General features: G+C 39.6%; 1 protein-coding gene across 3 annotated transcripts in view; it reads left to right on the top strand.

Moving 5' to 3' along the window:
• adamtsl3 (ADAMTS-like 3) overlaps positions 1 to 19,014 on the top strand; it is a 115,178-nt gene that overhangs the window by 23,999 nt on the left and 72,165 nt on the right. For all 3 annotated transcript variants that reach the window (XM_075451102.1, XM_075451103.1, XM_075451106.1), the window contains exon 2: positions 17,513 to 17,629. In XM_075451102.1, the coding sequence (XP_075307217.1) occupies positions 17,513 to 17,629 (117 nt within the window). The remainder of the gene's footprint in view (positions 1 to 17,512; positions 17,630 to 19,014) is intronic.

Here is a 19,014-nt window from a genome sequence, read left to right as displayed (position 1 = left end):
CTTAATTTGGACGCAGGAATGTCACAGTAATTCAGTGGTAACCGCAGACGGCACTTTGGAGAAGACCAGGGCTTTCATAGTGCATGTTGATGTCGATGAAAACAGTTTTGGAAACTCTGTGGAACAAATTTGTTGGCTTGTGCTGTGGTGTGAGAATGGGGTCTTCACAGATTGCAATTTTTCACTTGCTCTTATTTCACTGCAACAGAAAAACTTTTGTAGCACCTGGCTAAACACCCGAAAGGTTTAATAAATTCAGCCCTCAGTGATGTATGGTCACAGTTCAGGTCAACAGCTTGCCAGGTTTGTTCTTTGTCCGTTACAAAGAAAACAGCTATAACTGGACTGGTCTTCTGGGAGGTCTGGCATGGACTGCTTGCCTGCATTTTATGGGGGGATCCAAGTTTGGGGCCTTGCCAATGACAGTGCTGCACAGACTTGTGATGACAGGTTAACTTGAATGATAGATGAATTAAGATAACATTTGATCACTGCTACTTAACGTTTGACCCTGAAAAATATCGTATAATATCACATTGACAAATGGGATAAATTATCTGTTTTAATGTCTGATAGTAATAAAAAGCTACAATGCTGCTCAGGGTATGGGTTTCAGATTTTTTAAACTACATATATTCATATACCAGAAGATTTTACAACTACAAAATATCAAATACTGACTCAGAAAAATAAGTTTTGACACTCTCAGCTAGCGATTTCCCAATCCGATGACGTGATTGGAAATTGGGGTCGATCACATGGTTTCAGACTCGATCGGAATCGGACGTTACATCATGATCAGGCATCGGCTATATATCTGTATATGTATATTTATTCTCATTATTTTTCTTAATCAGAACTATAATATTTCAAAGCAACTGGGAAAAAATAACAGCTTAGTATTTACTGTTATGTGGTGGTACAGAGTCAGACCGTGTCAACTCCACACAGAAACAACGCATTCGACATGACGTCACTTTGCTGCAAAGTGAAGCAGAACACGGCAGCAGCTTGAAGCTGGGGGCGCGAATGTCTGCGGCGTGGAGGTATTTTAAAAAATCAGGGACATCCTGGATCTGTTTTTTCACTGTTCTTCATTGTTTTAATGTACTGTGGAAGTATCTGATCGGGACACGGTATCGGCAGATACTCAAAATCAAATGACTCAGATTCGGGGCAAAAAAACATGATCGGGACATTCCTACTCAGCATGTATGGTATGATAGGAGTGCCAGACAGAATAAAACTGTAGAAAATGAATTTGGAAATGTACGGAGGAATTAGTGATGTACAAAAATAGGATATGTTGAAATATAAAGAAAAAGTAAATGGGGAAATGTTTTTTATACATGTATCAATATCATTACATTAAATTATATCCAAAATTATCCAATATTTTCTTTATCCTCTCCCACACATTGCTTTGCCGTTAATATTTCTCAGCTGAACTTCACTTTTCCCATCTCTGCATTACTTTTACTAGTTTCCTGCTCTTTAGGCTACTGTCAAAACTTAAAATGATAGTTTCCAGATTCTGATCTTTGACCTCTAAGCTTAACTTCCAAGGCAGTAAAGCTATCCACTTGACTGTGACTATCACGTGATCATTTGACCCAGGATAAATGTTAAGTCCCTGTAGCAGGAACTTGGTTGCATGGACAACAGGACACAACACGTTGCTATTCTGTAGCTATATGACGCTGGTCGCGGTTTTTGGGGGAAGAGGATTTGCCTTGTCTAAGTGTTTGCCCAAGCTTTAGAAGGAACTTTTCACTGTAGACACAACATGACCTGTTAGATTTGAACATAAATGAATAAAAACTCAAATATTTTTTCACATTTATTGTTTAATTAATTCCTCCTTTTATGTTTTCATTCATTTTCTTCTTATTTTACAGATTTATTCGTGTTTGTGGCAAAACTTACTGCAGTATTACTTTATTTGACATGTATTTTTTGCAGTCTACAATATTACATGAAAGAAATACCTGACTTTAGCACTTCTTTTTTAACTCAAACTTATACATACTTATCTTCTCATAATAACTTGATATGACTGTTTCATATCCATCCATCCATCCATTATCTATACCGCTGAATCCGTCGATCGGGTCGCGGGCGGGCTGGAGCCTATCCCAGCAGTCAATGGGCGAGAGGCGGGGTACACCCTGGACAGGCCGCCAGTCCATCGCAGGGCCACATAGAGACAAACAACCATGCACGCTCACACTCACTCCTAAGGACAATTTAGAGATGCCAATCAACCTAACATGCATGATTTTTTGGACAGTGGGAGGAAGCCGGAGTACCCGGAGAGAACCCACGCATACACGGGGAGAACATGCAAACTCCACACAGAAAGGCCCCAGCTGGGTGTTGAACCTGGAACCTTCTTGCTGTGAGGCGACGGTGCTAACCTGTTTCATATCGAGTCTTAAATTATATTTTTTAGAAAATGCTGGCAAAGTTCAATTTCAGCTCTAAAGTGAAAGCGATCCTATTCTTTGTGAGCAGCTGAAGACTAAGACTTGAATGGAAAGTAAAGAGACTTTCTGGGGCGCCAATACGACAGCCGATTTAAACAGTTATCATCAATCATCTAGTGACAGTCACCTTTATGTGTGAAATAGCCCTGGTGTTTTAAATCAGTCTTGCAGCAGCACACATGCACTAAATGGTGAACCCGTTGGCCTGCTATGTGCGGAACATTGTGCTGTAATTGTGCCATCCAGCTGTCTATTGTAATCCTTCCACGAACTGATATGATGAAGGACGACAGATGGCTGTGTTTGTGTGTGTGTGCAGTGTACTTTATATTTCTGAATGAAACTATGAGCTGAAATCCACTACTTAGTTATGGCTCTCTCAAACACACTACTGTGCCATCCATCTCTCTTAAGCTGCTCTGGTCATGGCAGGCGGCCTTGTGTTTACACACTTGGCCTCACATACAGCTTCATCACTGGTAAAAGTCAGCGTCACGGCTAGTTAACACCTCAGGGCAGATATTCAGATGCACCGTTGAATTGATCAGACTACTAAAAGGCTGCGAGTGAGAGGTGTCAAACAGCTGCTGCACACTCCCTGTTGGGTAGGGATGCTTTTGTCAGTGCTAAATTTATGACACCTAAAAATGGCTTGTATCAACCACATTTAACACGCAAAATGGGGTGTAAAGTGCAGCAAATGGGTCACAGATATGAAGTTTTTAATATAATCCTCATGGTGCTGTTTATTTTACTCTGATCCTGCCTGGATAATGGTGTAATTGCATCCTTTCCCAGATGGACCACTTATCTCTTCCCATACTGTAACTCATAACATTTCGATGCTCCTCTCAGTAGGAAGAGACATGATGGATTTGGTCAATCTGTTTTCTTTCTTTTTTTTTTTTTTTTTTGCCAAAGACCAGTAAGACCATGGAGCACAAGACAGATGATTTTAGTATCCCCTCCTGTGAGAACGTGACTTGATCATGGTTTGTCTTCCCTTTCTGCTTGAGTTTCACAGTCTTGCATAATCGTCCCGTCTGTGCTACATGGTGGACTCAACTGTAAAAGGGTCAAGTCGTCCATCATGAGCAGAGGTAGTAGGCAGAAAAACAAGTGTCTTTTTTGTTAAGAGGGAAATGATGGAAGACACAAACTGTATCAGTGGATGTCTTAAGGCAGAGCTATTGCATCACACACACACACACACACACACACACACACACACACACACACACACTACAGCTCTGAAATGTTTAGACATATTTTGAATGGGCTGGTTGTGAAAACATAAATCTCCACAGCATTTGACCTGGACTTCTTGGGGACTTTACCCACCCAGCTCCCTAGTAAGCTCTCTGGAGAATGACTGAGTGAGACCCTGTGAGAATATGCTGTGCTAATATGCTTGCTGATAAGAGTTGGTGCATAATACTTTTTATTTCTATCTTGTTCATCTATCCATCCATTTATCCATCCATCCATCCATCCAGCTCCTCACTGTCCCTACGAGTCAAGTCAGCCACCCTTCAGAGAAGCTCATTTGTGCCGCTTGAATTTGCAGTCTAATTGTTTCAGTCATAACCCACAGCTTGTGACTATAACTGAGGGTTGGGATGAAGATCGATCTGCAAAGTTTGGCCCTATGGCTCGGTGTTCTCATCACCGCAAGCAGTGAAGCATCCTCCTCACCTCAGAGGCTGATCCAATCTACCTGTCAGTCTCACATTTCTACCCCTACTTGAGAACAAGACCCTGAGATACGTGAATTCTTGCACTGACTCCAAGTTCAACCTTTTCCAGCTGAAGATCATGGCCTCAAACTGCAAGATACTTCTAATCCCAGTTGATTTGCACTCAGCTGAGTGAAGATACAAACATTTATATAAAAATATTGTAGATTCCATGACTTAATTTTCACATCATCTCAACCTTCTGATCTGATTCTGCATTACTCCTCTGACATTACTGTGTTAAAGTGGCTTCAATCACCTACCCTCATCTAAATCTCTTTGCTTCCACAGTCACTGTTCTTCAATAAATCCTACTGGAAGTCCTACAGTGATGTTCCATTTGTGCACGACACAACATGTTGCTGAAGGAAAACTGTCAGGAGATGAAAAGTGATATAGAAAGACTGTTTTTTCAATTTTTTTTTTTTTTTATCTTAGGTCCTTCTCAGTTTTGGTACGTTGGCCAAACATTTCAGTAGACGTTCTTAGCCTCCACACCTGGCTTCAGTTTGGTTCATTATATGGGCTTGCTTGCTGATATAAACCTGTTCTGGAACCTTGGCACCTTGTTCTGCAGGGATAGGATTAACTCTAACAAGAAGGGTAACCAATTGTTTACAACTAGTTTGCAACATGTGGTCCAGTCCACCTCTCCGTGTGACTGTGACTATTTACATTCCCTGCGCACCCGGAGGCTCCCTCTTCATCTCTTTTCTGCTCTTAAGCTTCCATCTCAAGGGCAAGCATCCTCAATTTCTCCTTTGGTTTCGTCACCAGTTCATCTCACTGTTCAGTGCTATCACACACAAGGCTCACAGTTTACATATCAACTTAAGGAGGTGAAACAGAAATGATCTTCTTTATGTTAAATGTTGTGTCCCCCTTCTGCTAAATGTGAATTCTTTTATTCATAATGACTTAATCTCTTATACGCTACTAAATGTTCTGTTTTCTCACTAAAACCTGGCTAAAGCCTGGAGAATGGAGCCAGCCCCTGGAAATATTCCTACCAGAGTATGATTTCTTCAGTTCACCTTTGCCTAGTGGTTGAGGAGGGTATTGCATTCATTTAAAAACTGTCTATCACCACCACCAAAAAATTCTTTCTTTTTATCTGAGTTTTCTGATTTATTTATTAATTTTTTTAAATTGTTTTTACATTATGACAGAATTTTAATCAGCAGTGATTTTAACTTTAATATGGGTAGCCAATCCGACAGTAGTGCTGCTGATTTTGTTCTAGCTATGGACACTTTTGACTCACTTAGTATGTTTCCTGCCCAACTCATAGCAGTGGCAAACCCTGCATTTACTATTCACTTAAGGGCTGACCATCACAGCGTTGGATATGGAGGACTTGGGTGTGTCAGACCACCAGTGAATCAGGATCTCCACGCTGCTCTCACAGTTCTCACTTACTGGATCATTCCTTTTGCATCATTAATGCATGCACTATAATTGACTTTTCTTAAGCCTTTAGAACCTTATTTTAGTTCAAAAGCATTAATAATCCCTATCCACTTCATATTGAGAGTAACCAACTGATATCTGTGGAGGTATCCTAAGCTTTGTAGGTTCTATGAGAGGAAAAGATTCAGAGCTCAGCCATGGCTGAATTGTGACATTCACGAAAAAAAACAACAACTCATAAGAGATATTTTAAAGCTGTTGGACTAGCAATCTGCGAGCTACAAAAGCTGCAAGAGGCTATTAGTTTGCCTCCATTATATCTAAACACTATCACAGCCCTACAGTTCTTTTAATTCTGTTCTCAACACTGCTTCTCTGTCCTGAGCCAACCGTTGTGAGGATTTATTAAATTTTTTCTCCTTTACAATTGTTCTTTTCAATTCTAATAATTTATCATTACTGTTCACAAAGATGTTTCCAACAAACAGTAAAAACTAACACCTCATTCAGGCCTGGATAGTGGCCTGTAATTTAAAGATCCAAAAATCCTTCCTCTGGTTGAGTTTGCTTTGCCTATTAGCTTTTCTTGTGGGAAGAGGGGATGATCAATTCCAAATGCGTGTAATATCGATGAATTACTATCAAGTTCTGGAGTCTGTTGGAGCATCTATTGCTTTAATTAAGGCGGTCTTGTTAATGGAACTGTTTTAAGCATACAATAACCCAACCTCTCATTAAAAAAGGCCATTTTAGATCAATCTGTTATGAATAACTACAGACTAATTTCCAAGCTTGCATTTCGGTCCAAAATTGAAGAAAAAACATCTTTGCACAGCTTCTCTTTTTAGACAACAATGTCATCTTGGATGAGTGAATGAATTAATCTACCCTACTCAAAGTCTCCAGTGACTTGCTCTTGTCTTTAGATATGTGCCATTTTGATTTTTCTGATCTCAGTGGATATAGCTGATATAGCTGACCGTCATATCCCTTTAAATCATCTTAAAGACCAGGTTAGCATTTAAAGTACTGTCCTGCAGTTTTATTTAACCGACAGGACTTCCCCTGTTAGGATAGGGAATTTGTCCTCCTCAACAGCCCCACTCACTTGTGGAGTTCCTCAGGAATCTATTTTGGAACCAATCTTATTTACTCTGTATATACTTCTCTTAGGCTAAATTTTCAGCAAAATGTAATATCTCATTATATTGTTATGCAGATGATACACAAATCGACTGGCCCTTAAATCCTGAGGACTCCACAGTGGTCATTTCTATCCAGAACTGTCCTCTGAAGGTAAAACAGATAAGTTCAGTACTAAAAGTTTGTAGTTTGTATGTTTTTAAAGCTTTACATGGGTTGGTACTCTGAGTATATTTCTGAACTTCTCTACCTTTACTGAAACTCCAGATGCCTTAGATCCTCTGACAAACGGCTTTTAGCTGTTCCCCGGTCGAGGTTAGTTAAAAAGACCTTTCACTGTCTATTAAACGTGCCCTTTCGATTTGACAGTTTTAAGACACTGCTGAAGAAATATTTGCTCTCCTTGACCTTTAACAGCATTTAACTCTTAAGTATTTTCATTGTCCCTTAAAGGAAGTCATTTTTATTAAGTTTGGTGCTGTTTTTTTTTGTTTTTTTTTACTTGCTTTCAATCTGTCTCTGCTTTTATTTTGTAGCTTTCTTTTGCTATGTATCATGTCCCGTTCAGGACTTTGGTCAACAGTGGTTATTTTAAATTTGCTTTATAAATAAATTTGATTTGATTTGATTGGATTTGTCTGGACGTGGTTTTCCCCTCTATGCTCTCACTGGCATCTTTGTGGGAGTCCACCAGGCCTGTAATTGATTCTTGCAGCTGGGAAATACAGTAAGATCTTCAGGGTCAGCAGTGGCCCTTGTCTTGTTACTTCACCTTTGTTTGGCACACGTTTAAAAGTTATGTCTCTGTTGTAAGCAGCTTTAGTTTTTAGTCAAAACTTAATTAATCAATTTTAAGCCTACAACAAACTAAAAGTGACACCGGACAGGAAGGTCTCGAAAAACTGTCTCTAAAGCTGAGGGAGAGGACAGAGTTGGGTCTTAATTCTGTGTGACACTTTTTTTATCATTTATTATTCGTATAAATGTATTAACTAGTGAGACTTGAAAAACACCAGCGGAAGCTTAATTCAGTATTTAGTTCAATGTTTTCCTTCTGCCTCATTGCAGACCTGTCAATCTGAAGTTATTTATGTTCTTCCAAGCAGCTTTAGTGTCTGTATAGACAGAAAACCTGCTAACCAGCTCTCCAAGGAGGTCTGTAAACATTAAATCAAAAGTGACATCTTGATGCTTTGCCCCTGCACTTTCTCTCAGCAGCTTTAAGAGGATCTATGTACTCTGCTGATTTTCTTTGTCAAATCAACACCCTCACCACTGCTGCCGAGAGATCCTATAGAATTCCTTTCCAACTATGAGGGAGAATCCCACAGAATAATTATTATAGTTGCAGACTTGGTTTTCTTGTCTTACAACGTGCTCTGGTACAGGCATTGTTACACCACTACAAGCCATTCTTTAAGCAAAAAGCCCCATCAGCAACAAACATTACATTAGCAACAAAGCTACTTTTGCATTTGATGCCTTCCTGCTGGCTAAAGGCTTTCATGCTGGATTGGTGGCTTGATATGTAGTGACTGCATGGCAAGCCAGGAGTTTAGCCATTGGGTTGTCCCACTACAAAATTAGCTCAACACTTTATTAGAAACTCAACAATGAATCCCCAAGGTCTCACACATGGTCAGCAGGTGGACTAATCTTTTCACTTTGCTGGAAATATGCTACTTGCTTATGTTGCTTGTTGGACTAGTCTAGTGCTCAGGTTGCGTTCAGGTTGCGGCCAGTTGAGGAGTGAAGAGTCATGATTTATTGTAAAGGCGCAGCCGGTGTGAGCATTACAGTATTTGGTCTGTGTTTGCATTGCAGTTTGATATTTTGCAGTTGGAAGGGACTCTTGTAAAATCCATTGGATGGTTGAGGAAAAATGTCTGATGACAACTGTTGAGTAAAATGATCGATGATGGTCTCTTCAGATCAGTTATCCTGTTGCCTTTTGCAGATGAACAAGAAACAGTTTGTCGACCTCAGAAACCAAAAACATTACTTATGGTTAGCGTTGGAGCATATCTATGTAACCTACCAAGGGCTCTATGCTCCCCTTTATTCAATTTTCTGTTAACACATAATTACCGTCCTGTTGTGTTTAGGTCATCTTTTCCATAATCCGTATCATATTACAGTGGGTGAATACAGAGCTGGGGTTCAGCTTCCATTATGTGCTATACGGAACTGGAAAACAGCACAACCATCTTTCTCTGTCTGACCACTGAACCTGAACTTTAATCATGGCACAAAGAAATGTCATATGAAAAATGGTTGAATAGTAGTTACGTATTTGATGAGTCTGTATGTCCCTATATACGTGCTTATTTATTTTCTTGCTCTCCTGTCTGTGTGTAAAGCAAAGAGCTGCAAACCGAGAATACATTTGTGTGGCTTAGCACAAAGAGACTCAAAAACTACAGATTCACATCATGTACTTTTAAAACAGTTTATTAAGCATAGTATAAAAAAATGGATACACATATCTACAAAGTTTTTAAATAATTTCATCTCATATTTAAAGATTTGGCTCATCCTTCTTTAAAGGCTCAGTCATTCAGGAGGGGTCTCAGTCACTGTTACTCCCCATTAAAGGAGCTGATTTAGGTGGTTCAGGCATCAGTCTGTGATGTCTTCTGAATGCCTCCAATGTGAGATGTGTCTAGCATGTCCAACCAGGACGAAGTCTGTAGCAGATCAATGACATGTGGGAGGCCGGGGCAGGTAGCCAGAGAGAGAGGGAGATCTGGGTGGGTCTGAATAAACTGTTGCCTCACAACCCAGAGTCAGACAAACAGTACAAAAATAAAATCATGGAAACATGGGTGTATTCACAGTTTCACATGCATATGATCAGCAGTCACAGTGGCAGACGGTAACAGTTGAGTCTGTTCGATGTCCTGCTGAACCTCTGCAATCGGATGACAAACACCTGAAAGAAAATACGTGGGAAACATGAGCACAACTTCTTACACATCCTCTCGCTCAGTTTGTGTGTCTACATTTTGCTAAGAAATCTGACTATATATGGCAGGTTCAAGTCCAGCCATGAGTCACTGTACTAGGATAAGGTTTGCAGCCTACGTCACTCAGGCACTCTTGCTTACGTTTGACTTGCTTGTATTTGCTTTGATAATCCTGGCCTTGTTGCAATTTTATTGCTCTGCTAATGATGGTAATGATAAACTCTCAAACAAATACTTGCATCACCATCATTGTGAATGTATACACACACACACACACACACACACATATACAGTATATATGTACAAAATATAATTAAATTAAAGAAGCAGAATATAGAGTAGAAACTGTTTTGCACAGACAGGCTACCTTTGTAGCCAAACATAATTTATTAAAATTTTTTTATAATAATTTGATATTATACTGCGTTATATAAACGTTACTGATTCACATAAAAGAGTAAACAATAGGTATCAGACATTTCTTTGATTTTTCACCAAGTTTTGTTATATTGATTAGAGGTAGTGTCAAACTGTAGCTCTCACCTCATTCTTCTCATTTGTTAATTTGAAGACTATCAAGGCAAACACGTTTTCCCCAAGTTCCTATCAGGTGTCCAGAATGTATTCACGTCCAGTTGACTGAGTTTTTGTTGCCATTCTCATCGCCCTGATGTGCAGCCTGCTTCTTAGAAAGGCCATCAGCGGGGGGTAAAAGTCTTTGGAGCTCCTCTTCCTTGCATTCTGACATCTTTGGGCTTCCTCTGCATGTCTGCCCCTGTCATGTTCAGGCGATATGATCCATTTCACAGCCATGGCTTTTAACTAACAAAAGTCAATTTCTCCCATTCAAGCTTCCTCTTGGTTTTGGTTGTGTCCGGTGTTTAAACAGGACTGCGCAATCTGTCATGCAGCTGGTGAAGTGAAGTTACAGTGCAGCTTAAACCGAAGTGCTCAATGGTCAAAGTCTTGCGTTTATTGAGGATATTGACACCACCATGACTCGCTTTCTCAAGTTTATGGACCAGTAGAAATCTTTATTGTCATGATATTATCTTTCTGACGTCCGGATGACCCTTTGCCTTTGCCAGTGGTGACGATATATGGGCATTGTGCACCTAATTAACATAAGATTCAACAACTGTCATCTTATTTCTTTAATCCATATAAGGCTATGTAGGATGCTAATTATGCATGCGCGAGGCCCTGACTGCACAATACACTGTTAAATAAAGGAAAGAAATTAAGACATATTTGGTGAGGTAGTCTTCCACACTTTGACGTTTTGTATTATTATCCCAATGTGGAAATAAAGTACTAAACATGTTACCATAAACACTAGAAAAAAAACAAATGATTGTGTTTGTCCGACCCAAACAGGACTTAAAAAATGCACATAAACAAGTTAGTTCAAATTAAATGAAATGATATGAAATCGAGCTTGAAAAAGCCAGACTAAAACATGCAGGTAATGCAGGTGGGGTTTGAATCAGTCTGCATGTATTCACTCAATGTTGGTGCGCTGCACATGCACCGAGGTTCCATCTTTTTGTATTGTGGTGCCAGACATACTTCAGATATTAACTTGATTCTGCTGTCATGCATGTAAAGTTGTAAAAGTTGTAAAGATGTTGAGATGCATGTGGATTCCTTCCCAGTGCCCAAAGACATGTCCACTCGGTGAACTTATGTAGATGTAAATCAATATTGCCACTGTGCCTGTTCTGTGTACCATGTCACAGATGTCCCTTTTGAATCTTTTATCCTCAGTTTGAGCTAAGATGAATTTAGGAATCGATAGACAGAATCTCTCCCTTGTTTTAGATTTCTTTAAAAAGTGTTAGCAAGATATCGCAGTTCACACATCCAGCTAACATTATTAAATACAGAAGCCATGTTTTTGTCAGTTTTGTGTTTCTCCCTTTAGGTTTTCTCTCTGGTTAGTTTTCCACTAATTACTCCCATCAATACACCAGCAATACATCAAAATGGTTTGTAGCTCAGCTGTAATATCAACAATTCCTCAAGTTTAAGTATGATGTTCATGTTGTCTGGAGTATTACATCCTAAGTTCTTCATTAGTCAATATAGATGCATTGCAGACAGTTTACAAAAACTGGCAGCAATTGTTGTCGTGCAGTTAACTGAATGACAACATGAACTGACTGAAAAGGTGCATACTTCTGCTTATTCACTGAAACTTGAGTGCGTTTTGTATTAGCACATAATTATCCTGCTACCATGGTAAGTTAAAAGTGTGAACATGCTGCATATCGTGACTGCATGTTAACATTAGCACTTAGCTCTTCCGTGCTCAAGTAAAGCTCAACATAGCTGCTAATTTAGCTGTAGAGATAGTTTAAAGTTGGGTTTGAGCAGAGTTTGGCCACGAATTTGACATTGCTCTACATATTCATACCTATGTAAAGATAAAATCCAGTTGCTAATCCTATAAAATGTTTTACAGCGCTGTCCTTTTCATTTCTATTTGGATTACACTTAATTGATCTTTGTCAGCATTACGTTCAGCACTAGTATCCTGTTTCACCATGAAACACATCAAATTATAAGTAAATGGGCTGCCTCATGAGGACTTTGTGTCAATGAAAGGCTCATGCATCATTTAAAGGTGCCACGCATCATTATGAGGCATTACAACACAGGAGAAACAGAGCGTGAACGCAAAGGGATGTGATGACAGTGCCAGGAAAATTTTTCATCTATCAGAGATGGACTTTTTTCCCCTCCCCCGAGGCTTCTCATTTCTAGCACTGTTCCAGATGAGAAGTGGTGGGAGTTGAAGATTACAGCAATGTAGACAAGCTGAGTTCCTTGCCACTCTTCTTTGCATGTTCATGGGACAGTCTGCACTTGGGAGACATTGTAGTATATCAAGTTGAAAGAAATCTGGCACAGAAAATTAGGGAGCTGGTATATCTTCAAAGGCTGTCAGAGGAAGAACTTTAGATAACTAAATAATCCATCAGAAATGAAAGAATGTGATGAACACGTTGTTTCGGTTTTATTTCGTTTTCTCAGTAAGCTTTGTCACGAACTGTTGTGGGATATTTTGTGTGCATTTCTGAAGTGAAAATCCTTTCCATCTTTCCCCATCTTTCACACTACGTCTTTCACTCTACAAGGCGTTTTCTGAGGTGTGTTAAGACTCAGAAACAGCAGAGATGGAGAAGAAAAGAAGGCCACAGTCCTTCTCCTTCAAAATCTGTTAAGTGAAACTTTACTTAAATCCTACTGAAAGTGGATTACCAAAAATAGGAGCCAGTGCTGAAAAGGGGGTGTCCTTGTCTAAACACTGGACGGACTCTTACTAATCAAAGGCAGCACTGGAGGAAACACAAGGTTTTGGATTAGTGTAGCATGGCACAAGTCACTCTTTACAGTGGAAGTTGGCACCATGTTATAGGTATGCTCAATTATAAGATCAGATTGGATGTTATTACTGTTGATTATCTTCTTTTGAAGACCTGACTTGCCCCTGAGTTCACTTCCTCTTCTCCTCGCTGGTGTAGAGGTTCTCTTTGAAATCCATCTCGCCTTTGAGGTTAATGACTCACTGGCCTGGTGCCCTGCTTAACTTTTGCCTTGCCCTTTAGTGGCACTGATGCACGCATGTGCACTGCATTAGAACCTAATGTATAATTTCTTGAAATTGGGATGCCAGTTTGTGTTGGTTCCTTTAAATATATGTGGCCCTGCAAACAAGTAAAGTTTTCTTAAACTCTGAAACATTAGGGCATGAATGTAAAAGCTCTAACAGGGTAAAGACACTCCATGTTAAAAAGATATAAACTTTTCACATGGTTGTAGTTTGGAAAAGTTTGGTTTGCAGAAAACATGATGCCACATAGACTACTAAATGAGAAATCAATGCGAGTGTAAACTTTGAAAATTTTAGTTTCTTCTGCTTTGTCTTGTTTGGGGGACACAACTAAGATTCAAGTTTTGATGCATTTACTGATTTTTCTTGCCACTTGTGATGGCATAACAGGCACTAAGCAGAAATGAACCAAAACTGTATTAAAGATGCAACACAAATCTTAAGGACATAACATTTTTTAAAATAGCAATATGTTATCTTCCTGCAGCCCTCCCAAGCTGGATCCGATAGCCCTGACTAAAGGCAACCTTCAGCGAGTTACCCTAAGATTTAAGAGTGTCTTAAAACTTTGTACATAACTAGAATTTAACTTCAATTGTTATAGATAATCCAGTTAGCAGCTAGTCCAAAAGAAGAAAGTCAAGCTTGAAGTTAAACTTGTGGCCATCTGATACCCTTTGCTGATATTGACTCCTGTTTTCTTTTCTTGATTGTCAGACTCTACAGACCTTTCTGGCGGGTTGCTTTGAAACATTATGCTGCCAGTGCTGATATAGCAAGTTTCCCTGTGTAATTTTTCTGTCACAGAATCAGGTTTTCCAAAAGACGTATGATTGACCAGAGTCTCCTGTCACAGGTTAGACATTTCAAATAGCCTGAAAACAGCCAAGAGTAGATATAGTTACTAATTACTTCTCAGACAACTTGACTTAGAGTACATTGTGGTGATATATGTTTTTACCCAGGAATGCCAAGATGATGATGATATCAATAATTGGCAATTGTTTTTTTGTTAAAATGACAAACGGCAGTTACTTTCCTGGTTATAAAAAGAGCTTCCCAGAGATGCTTTCAGAGGGAAAGATAGGAAGGAGTTTAGACTGTGGGGTCAAATAGATCAACAAGTGAAGATAAACTTGTCAACTTGAAAGTGGAAAGGATGTAGGGATTTCGTCATCTGAAGTACAGAATATAATAATTTTTTTTTGTGAAAGGAAGTTTTCTTCTAACCAAGGCAGGGATTTAGTTCCAGTCATATCATAAAAGGTAGTTTCATTCTACATATTTCTGAAAAAGTACAGTACATATACTGTACACCTATAAGTAAACATTTAGTTGGAAAGAGCTCTGTACTTGCTCTCTTTGAAAAAAAAAAAAAAAACATCCTCTGCCAGTTCCTAATATCTTAGTCCAGTAGGGGTGTAGAGGATGTTGGACACTGGTACTGAACAGCCAGCTTGTTTTCCTAAGGAAATGAGTTTTATAGATTTTAAGACTTAAGCAAAGTAGAGTGTATGCCATGCGCCATTAGGCTGAAGCTCTCTTTCATTCCAGCACTCAGCATTTCTTGAGGATAGATGCAGATTTCAAATTGACAAGAAAACGTCTTATGTTTCTTGAAGACAATGAAAGTGTGCGGAAATGATTTCTGGCTTGGCGGCGAAAAGGTCTCCTGAGGAAAGACATAATCTGTATGTTCATTCCACCCCGGCCTTAATTTAGTCTTGAGCAAGGACATCTGGTCATTCAAGTTGTTTGAAGAACATCTCGCCTGACACACATCAGCAAAGATTCCTTAATGTTTGCATGCTCGACTTATTTTTGCTTTCCCCTGACTCGTGTAATATTTTCATTTTCAGTATCTTTTGCACGGAGGACATGCGTCACTGCAATACTAGTTGTATTCGTTGAAATCTTAGTGTATAGTCAGACATTTAGTAGGAGGTTGTATTTTGATAAAAGTTTCTCATATCATTTATTTCGCTTCCCCTGTTAGATGCACTGAATCCATGGTTGAGACACTTGCCCTGTTACATTTCCAGCACTGTATTTTACCGCTTTCTCACAAGTATTAGATGAGTCTTCACACTTATTCATCTCATTTCTGATTGGCAGACCCCACATGTACATTTTCTTTTATTCGTCTTTAGAAGGAGATTAAGAAAATTGTTACATCTGGTCCAGGCAGCTGCCACATCTGCCTGTTACATGTTGTTACAGAAGCCAATATAGGCTAAGTGACTCCAGCTAAGCAGCGCTGATTGTAGGGCTTTAAACTAGATTTCATTTGTCTTATTTGAGTCCATTCCAGACGTCTTTCCCACAGAAAGCTGGGGTAGGTTTTGCTGCAGTTGCCTAGCACCACTTTATTTTCACCCTGCAGCCCCCCTACAATGGGAAAAAGTGCCCCAAACCCACATTTCCCGCTCTGTTTTGCACTGCTCTGGCACATGCCCAGGAGGCAGGCAGTTGACCCGGTTCATTACAGGGTGTTTATGACCCACAGAGAGCAGCTGAGGGCCCCTGCACTGTGAATTTGTGCATCTGCGAGAATGCGGGACCTGCTGTGCTGCTAATGGGCACTGTCCGAGATTCCCCTCACTCCTCCCCTCCAACCTCCCGTGAAGACAAGGGTGACAACCTGAGCCTGTAAGAATTTGTTTTATCATACAGTAAGGCATGTGTGGTTAAGACAACAAACCAAAAAATGAAAAAATAAAAAACATACAAGGCTCATTCTGTGATTGCAAGGAGAGACGGCGGTTCTACTTAATTTCATTTAAGCTACACATCATTGCTGCAGAGCATGGTGTTGAAATTTTATGGCGCAAGTAACAAAATACCTGTTATGAACTTTAAAAACAAACAAAAACTGATCTGTCTATGCTGTGCTTTTTTTTTCTTTCAAATATTGCAGTCTCCTCATGATGATGTTCATGCATGAAAAATGACGGGAGTAGTCATAGAGGAACTTTATAAAGGAACGTTAACCAAGAAGTTCAAAGGTTCAAGCTTAGTCTCACACCTCTGTTTGCCAGGATTATTTCTGTATCAAGTTGATGGAATGAGTTGAACAAATGTCAACGTCTGTGGACATCTTTAAATGCCAGCCTTCTCGTTCCAGTCTCACAAGCATTTTGCTTCAAAAATTCCATGCAATGAGATTTACATATAATGATGTCAGAAAACACGTCATTACTTTTTTATACTGTACATTGCACCTCTTGTCACCTTCTGTATGAAATGCTTCTTTCCAACTTTGTTTATCATGATAATTAGATGATTTAAAAAGAAACATTTTCGTACATTGCATTAGGCTGCATTGCTTTAATAAAGGGACCCCTGTTGAAGTACGGACCAGGGAAATTAAATTAAATCTCCTCTTGAAAAATAGCAGGATTTACACTTCTTTACGACAGAAAATGATTTTCCAACCACATAGGTTTACAGTAAGTGAAATTCATAGGCCTAACATTCAAACAAACCTCTTTTGAGCATCTGTCTGTGACTACTGCTTGATTACCAGGTTCAGGAAGGAAACCCAGACATCCCTCTCCCCAGTGACACTCTCCAGCTCCTTCTGGGGTTCCCAAGGTGTTCCCAGGCCAAAAGAGATATATAATCCCTCCAGGAAATTCTGGGTCTGCCCCAGGGCCTCCTCCCAGTTGGACGTGCCTGAAAAACCTCTATTGGGAGGTGACCAGGAGGCACCCTATCCAGATGCCCGAATGCCTGACTCTATTCTATGTAGTGGGGCAACGGCTGTACTTACTCTTGAACAAGATCCAGAGATACTTGAACTCTTCCTACCAGGTTACTGAAGACCAAATAGTTTTGAAACTGAGTCGGCTATGAAATGTAAAACATATAGTAGTTTTAATCCTGTAGAAATGCAGTTCCCCATTCACTTGTGTTAGATTAATGGTCTGTTTTTTCCAAAGCCAATATGGCGGACACATTGACGTGTCGCAGCAAAGGGCTGAGGTAGTAAATGTTGTGTCTATGGGGTTAGACTGATGTAGACTGATATGTACATGCTATCTTGAATCCACCTTAACAATACCAAACAAAGGGAAATCCATAATCTGGATGAATATCACAGATCTAGAGTTGTACTGACTGAGTTTTTTTATCAACTCTGTCTTTGTTTGGCAGGTTGCTGTGTGGGCCAACGATGGGGATGCAGTGTTCATTCGGGAGTTCACTCTGATTCGGCGAGATCACCTTCCTGAAGAGCCTCTCCATGATGGCAGCCAAAAACCAGAAGACCCGGTAAGTTCTTCATAGGAATCTATGGACCTCACGGTGTCATCATATGGGTAAAGCCTTCAAATCTTCAAATCTCCAAATTTCTTTGCAGCTTCTATAGAAAATATAGTTTGTTAAAGGTGTCAGATAAAACTAAATCAGCCAGTAAATCATTAGCAATCTGCTTATATAAGTCGCCACACCAGAGCAGTGAGAAATAAGCTATGTCTGCTCATTAATGAATGCAAATGAATAACGATTGTGGGACCTCAGGAGAAGAGGCGTAGGCTGTATGCAGGCTGACTTGGCTTGATGTGAAATAGGGCAGCACGTGCAAACACACACATTTAACACTCATAGCATGTCCGAGGGTGGGGTGCATTTTTTTCATCACGTTACTCCCACCTTGTCGTCACCTTCGAGGAGACATGAATCTTGCCCGTAGCAGCTTTCCCAAACCGGTATCTCACCCAGATGTTTTATCAAATTGGCTGCGAGGGAGGGTTGAGCTGCTATTGTCTCGCATATCGATGTAAAGCTCACATATTTCATAATTTCTTTGCAAAGGGATGGGTCCCGGTTCAATTTTTAGAGAAATATGTTAAAACTGATCAAAGGCTTTTAAACAGTATTATGCTATCAATAATATGACAGCTATCTAGGGCTGAAGTTTAATGTTTCTCTTTATAATTTGTTGCTAGAACATTATGTTATTGACCTGGCTGTGCTCAGGTTTTTCTGGTTTGGGTGCATTCATTCTATAACTATATGGACTCAGCAGTGATGTATAAGGTGAAAAGTTCTCCTGACAGGGCTTTCATTAGTTTCCATACTTCAGTGAAGGATTCTTTTGTCCTTACTATACTGAATATTCAACTGTTTTCAGTGGACTTTGAACAATATTTACAGTGACATTACGTGTGAAATGAAAGATCTGCTTGAACTTGCCTTCACAAGCAGGTTCATGAGAGATTATGTGACAATTTACAGTCAGGTAAAGAAGGGGATCAAATTTCCATCCGAACATGCCTTCAGAAAAATTCTTATTTCCTCTGTACAGGTTGTGTTAATAATATCTTATATGACATCTCTGTAAGTGTTAAATTTGTCTGTATTTTTGCATTTTTACGTGGTCCTTTACAACCCGAAAGCAGACCTCTATTAGGAGTCAAGAATTTAAACACTGTTGTTCTTTCTGATGGTAAAGTAGTTAGAAATCACAAATGGCTGTCTTTACAGCTTTTGGATTTTATCTCAAAGAAGGGATTTATGACTTAAGCAATTTTTTAAATTTGCGTCAGCTAGCTTGTAGGGATTCTCAAACCAGCATCACACAGAGGTTGTTTATTTATTATATATTTCTCTGATCCAAACCTCAGTTACTCTACACACTAGAAGGACACTGGTTG

The sequence above is a fragment of the Odontesthes bonariensis genome, chromosome 19 (genome assembly GCF_027942865.1).
Source record: "Odontesthes bonariensis isolate fOdoBon6 chromosome 19, fOdoBon6.hap1, whole genome shotgun sequence".
NCBI classification, from domain to species: Eukaryota; Metazoa; Chordata; class Actinopteri; order Atheriniformes; family Atherinopsidae; genus Odontesthes; species Odontesthes bonariensis.
The sequence above is the reverse complement of the archived record's forward strand: the minus strand, read 5'-3'. Positions and strand labels throughout refer to the sequence as shown.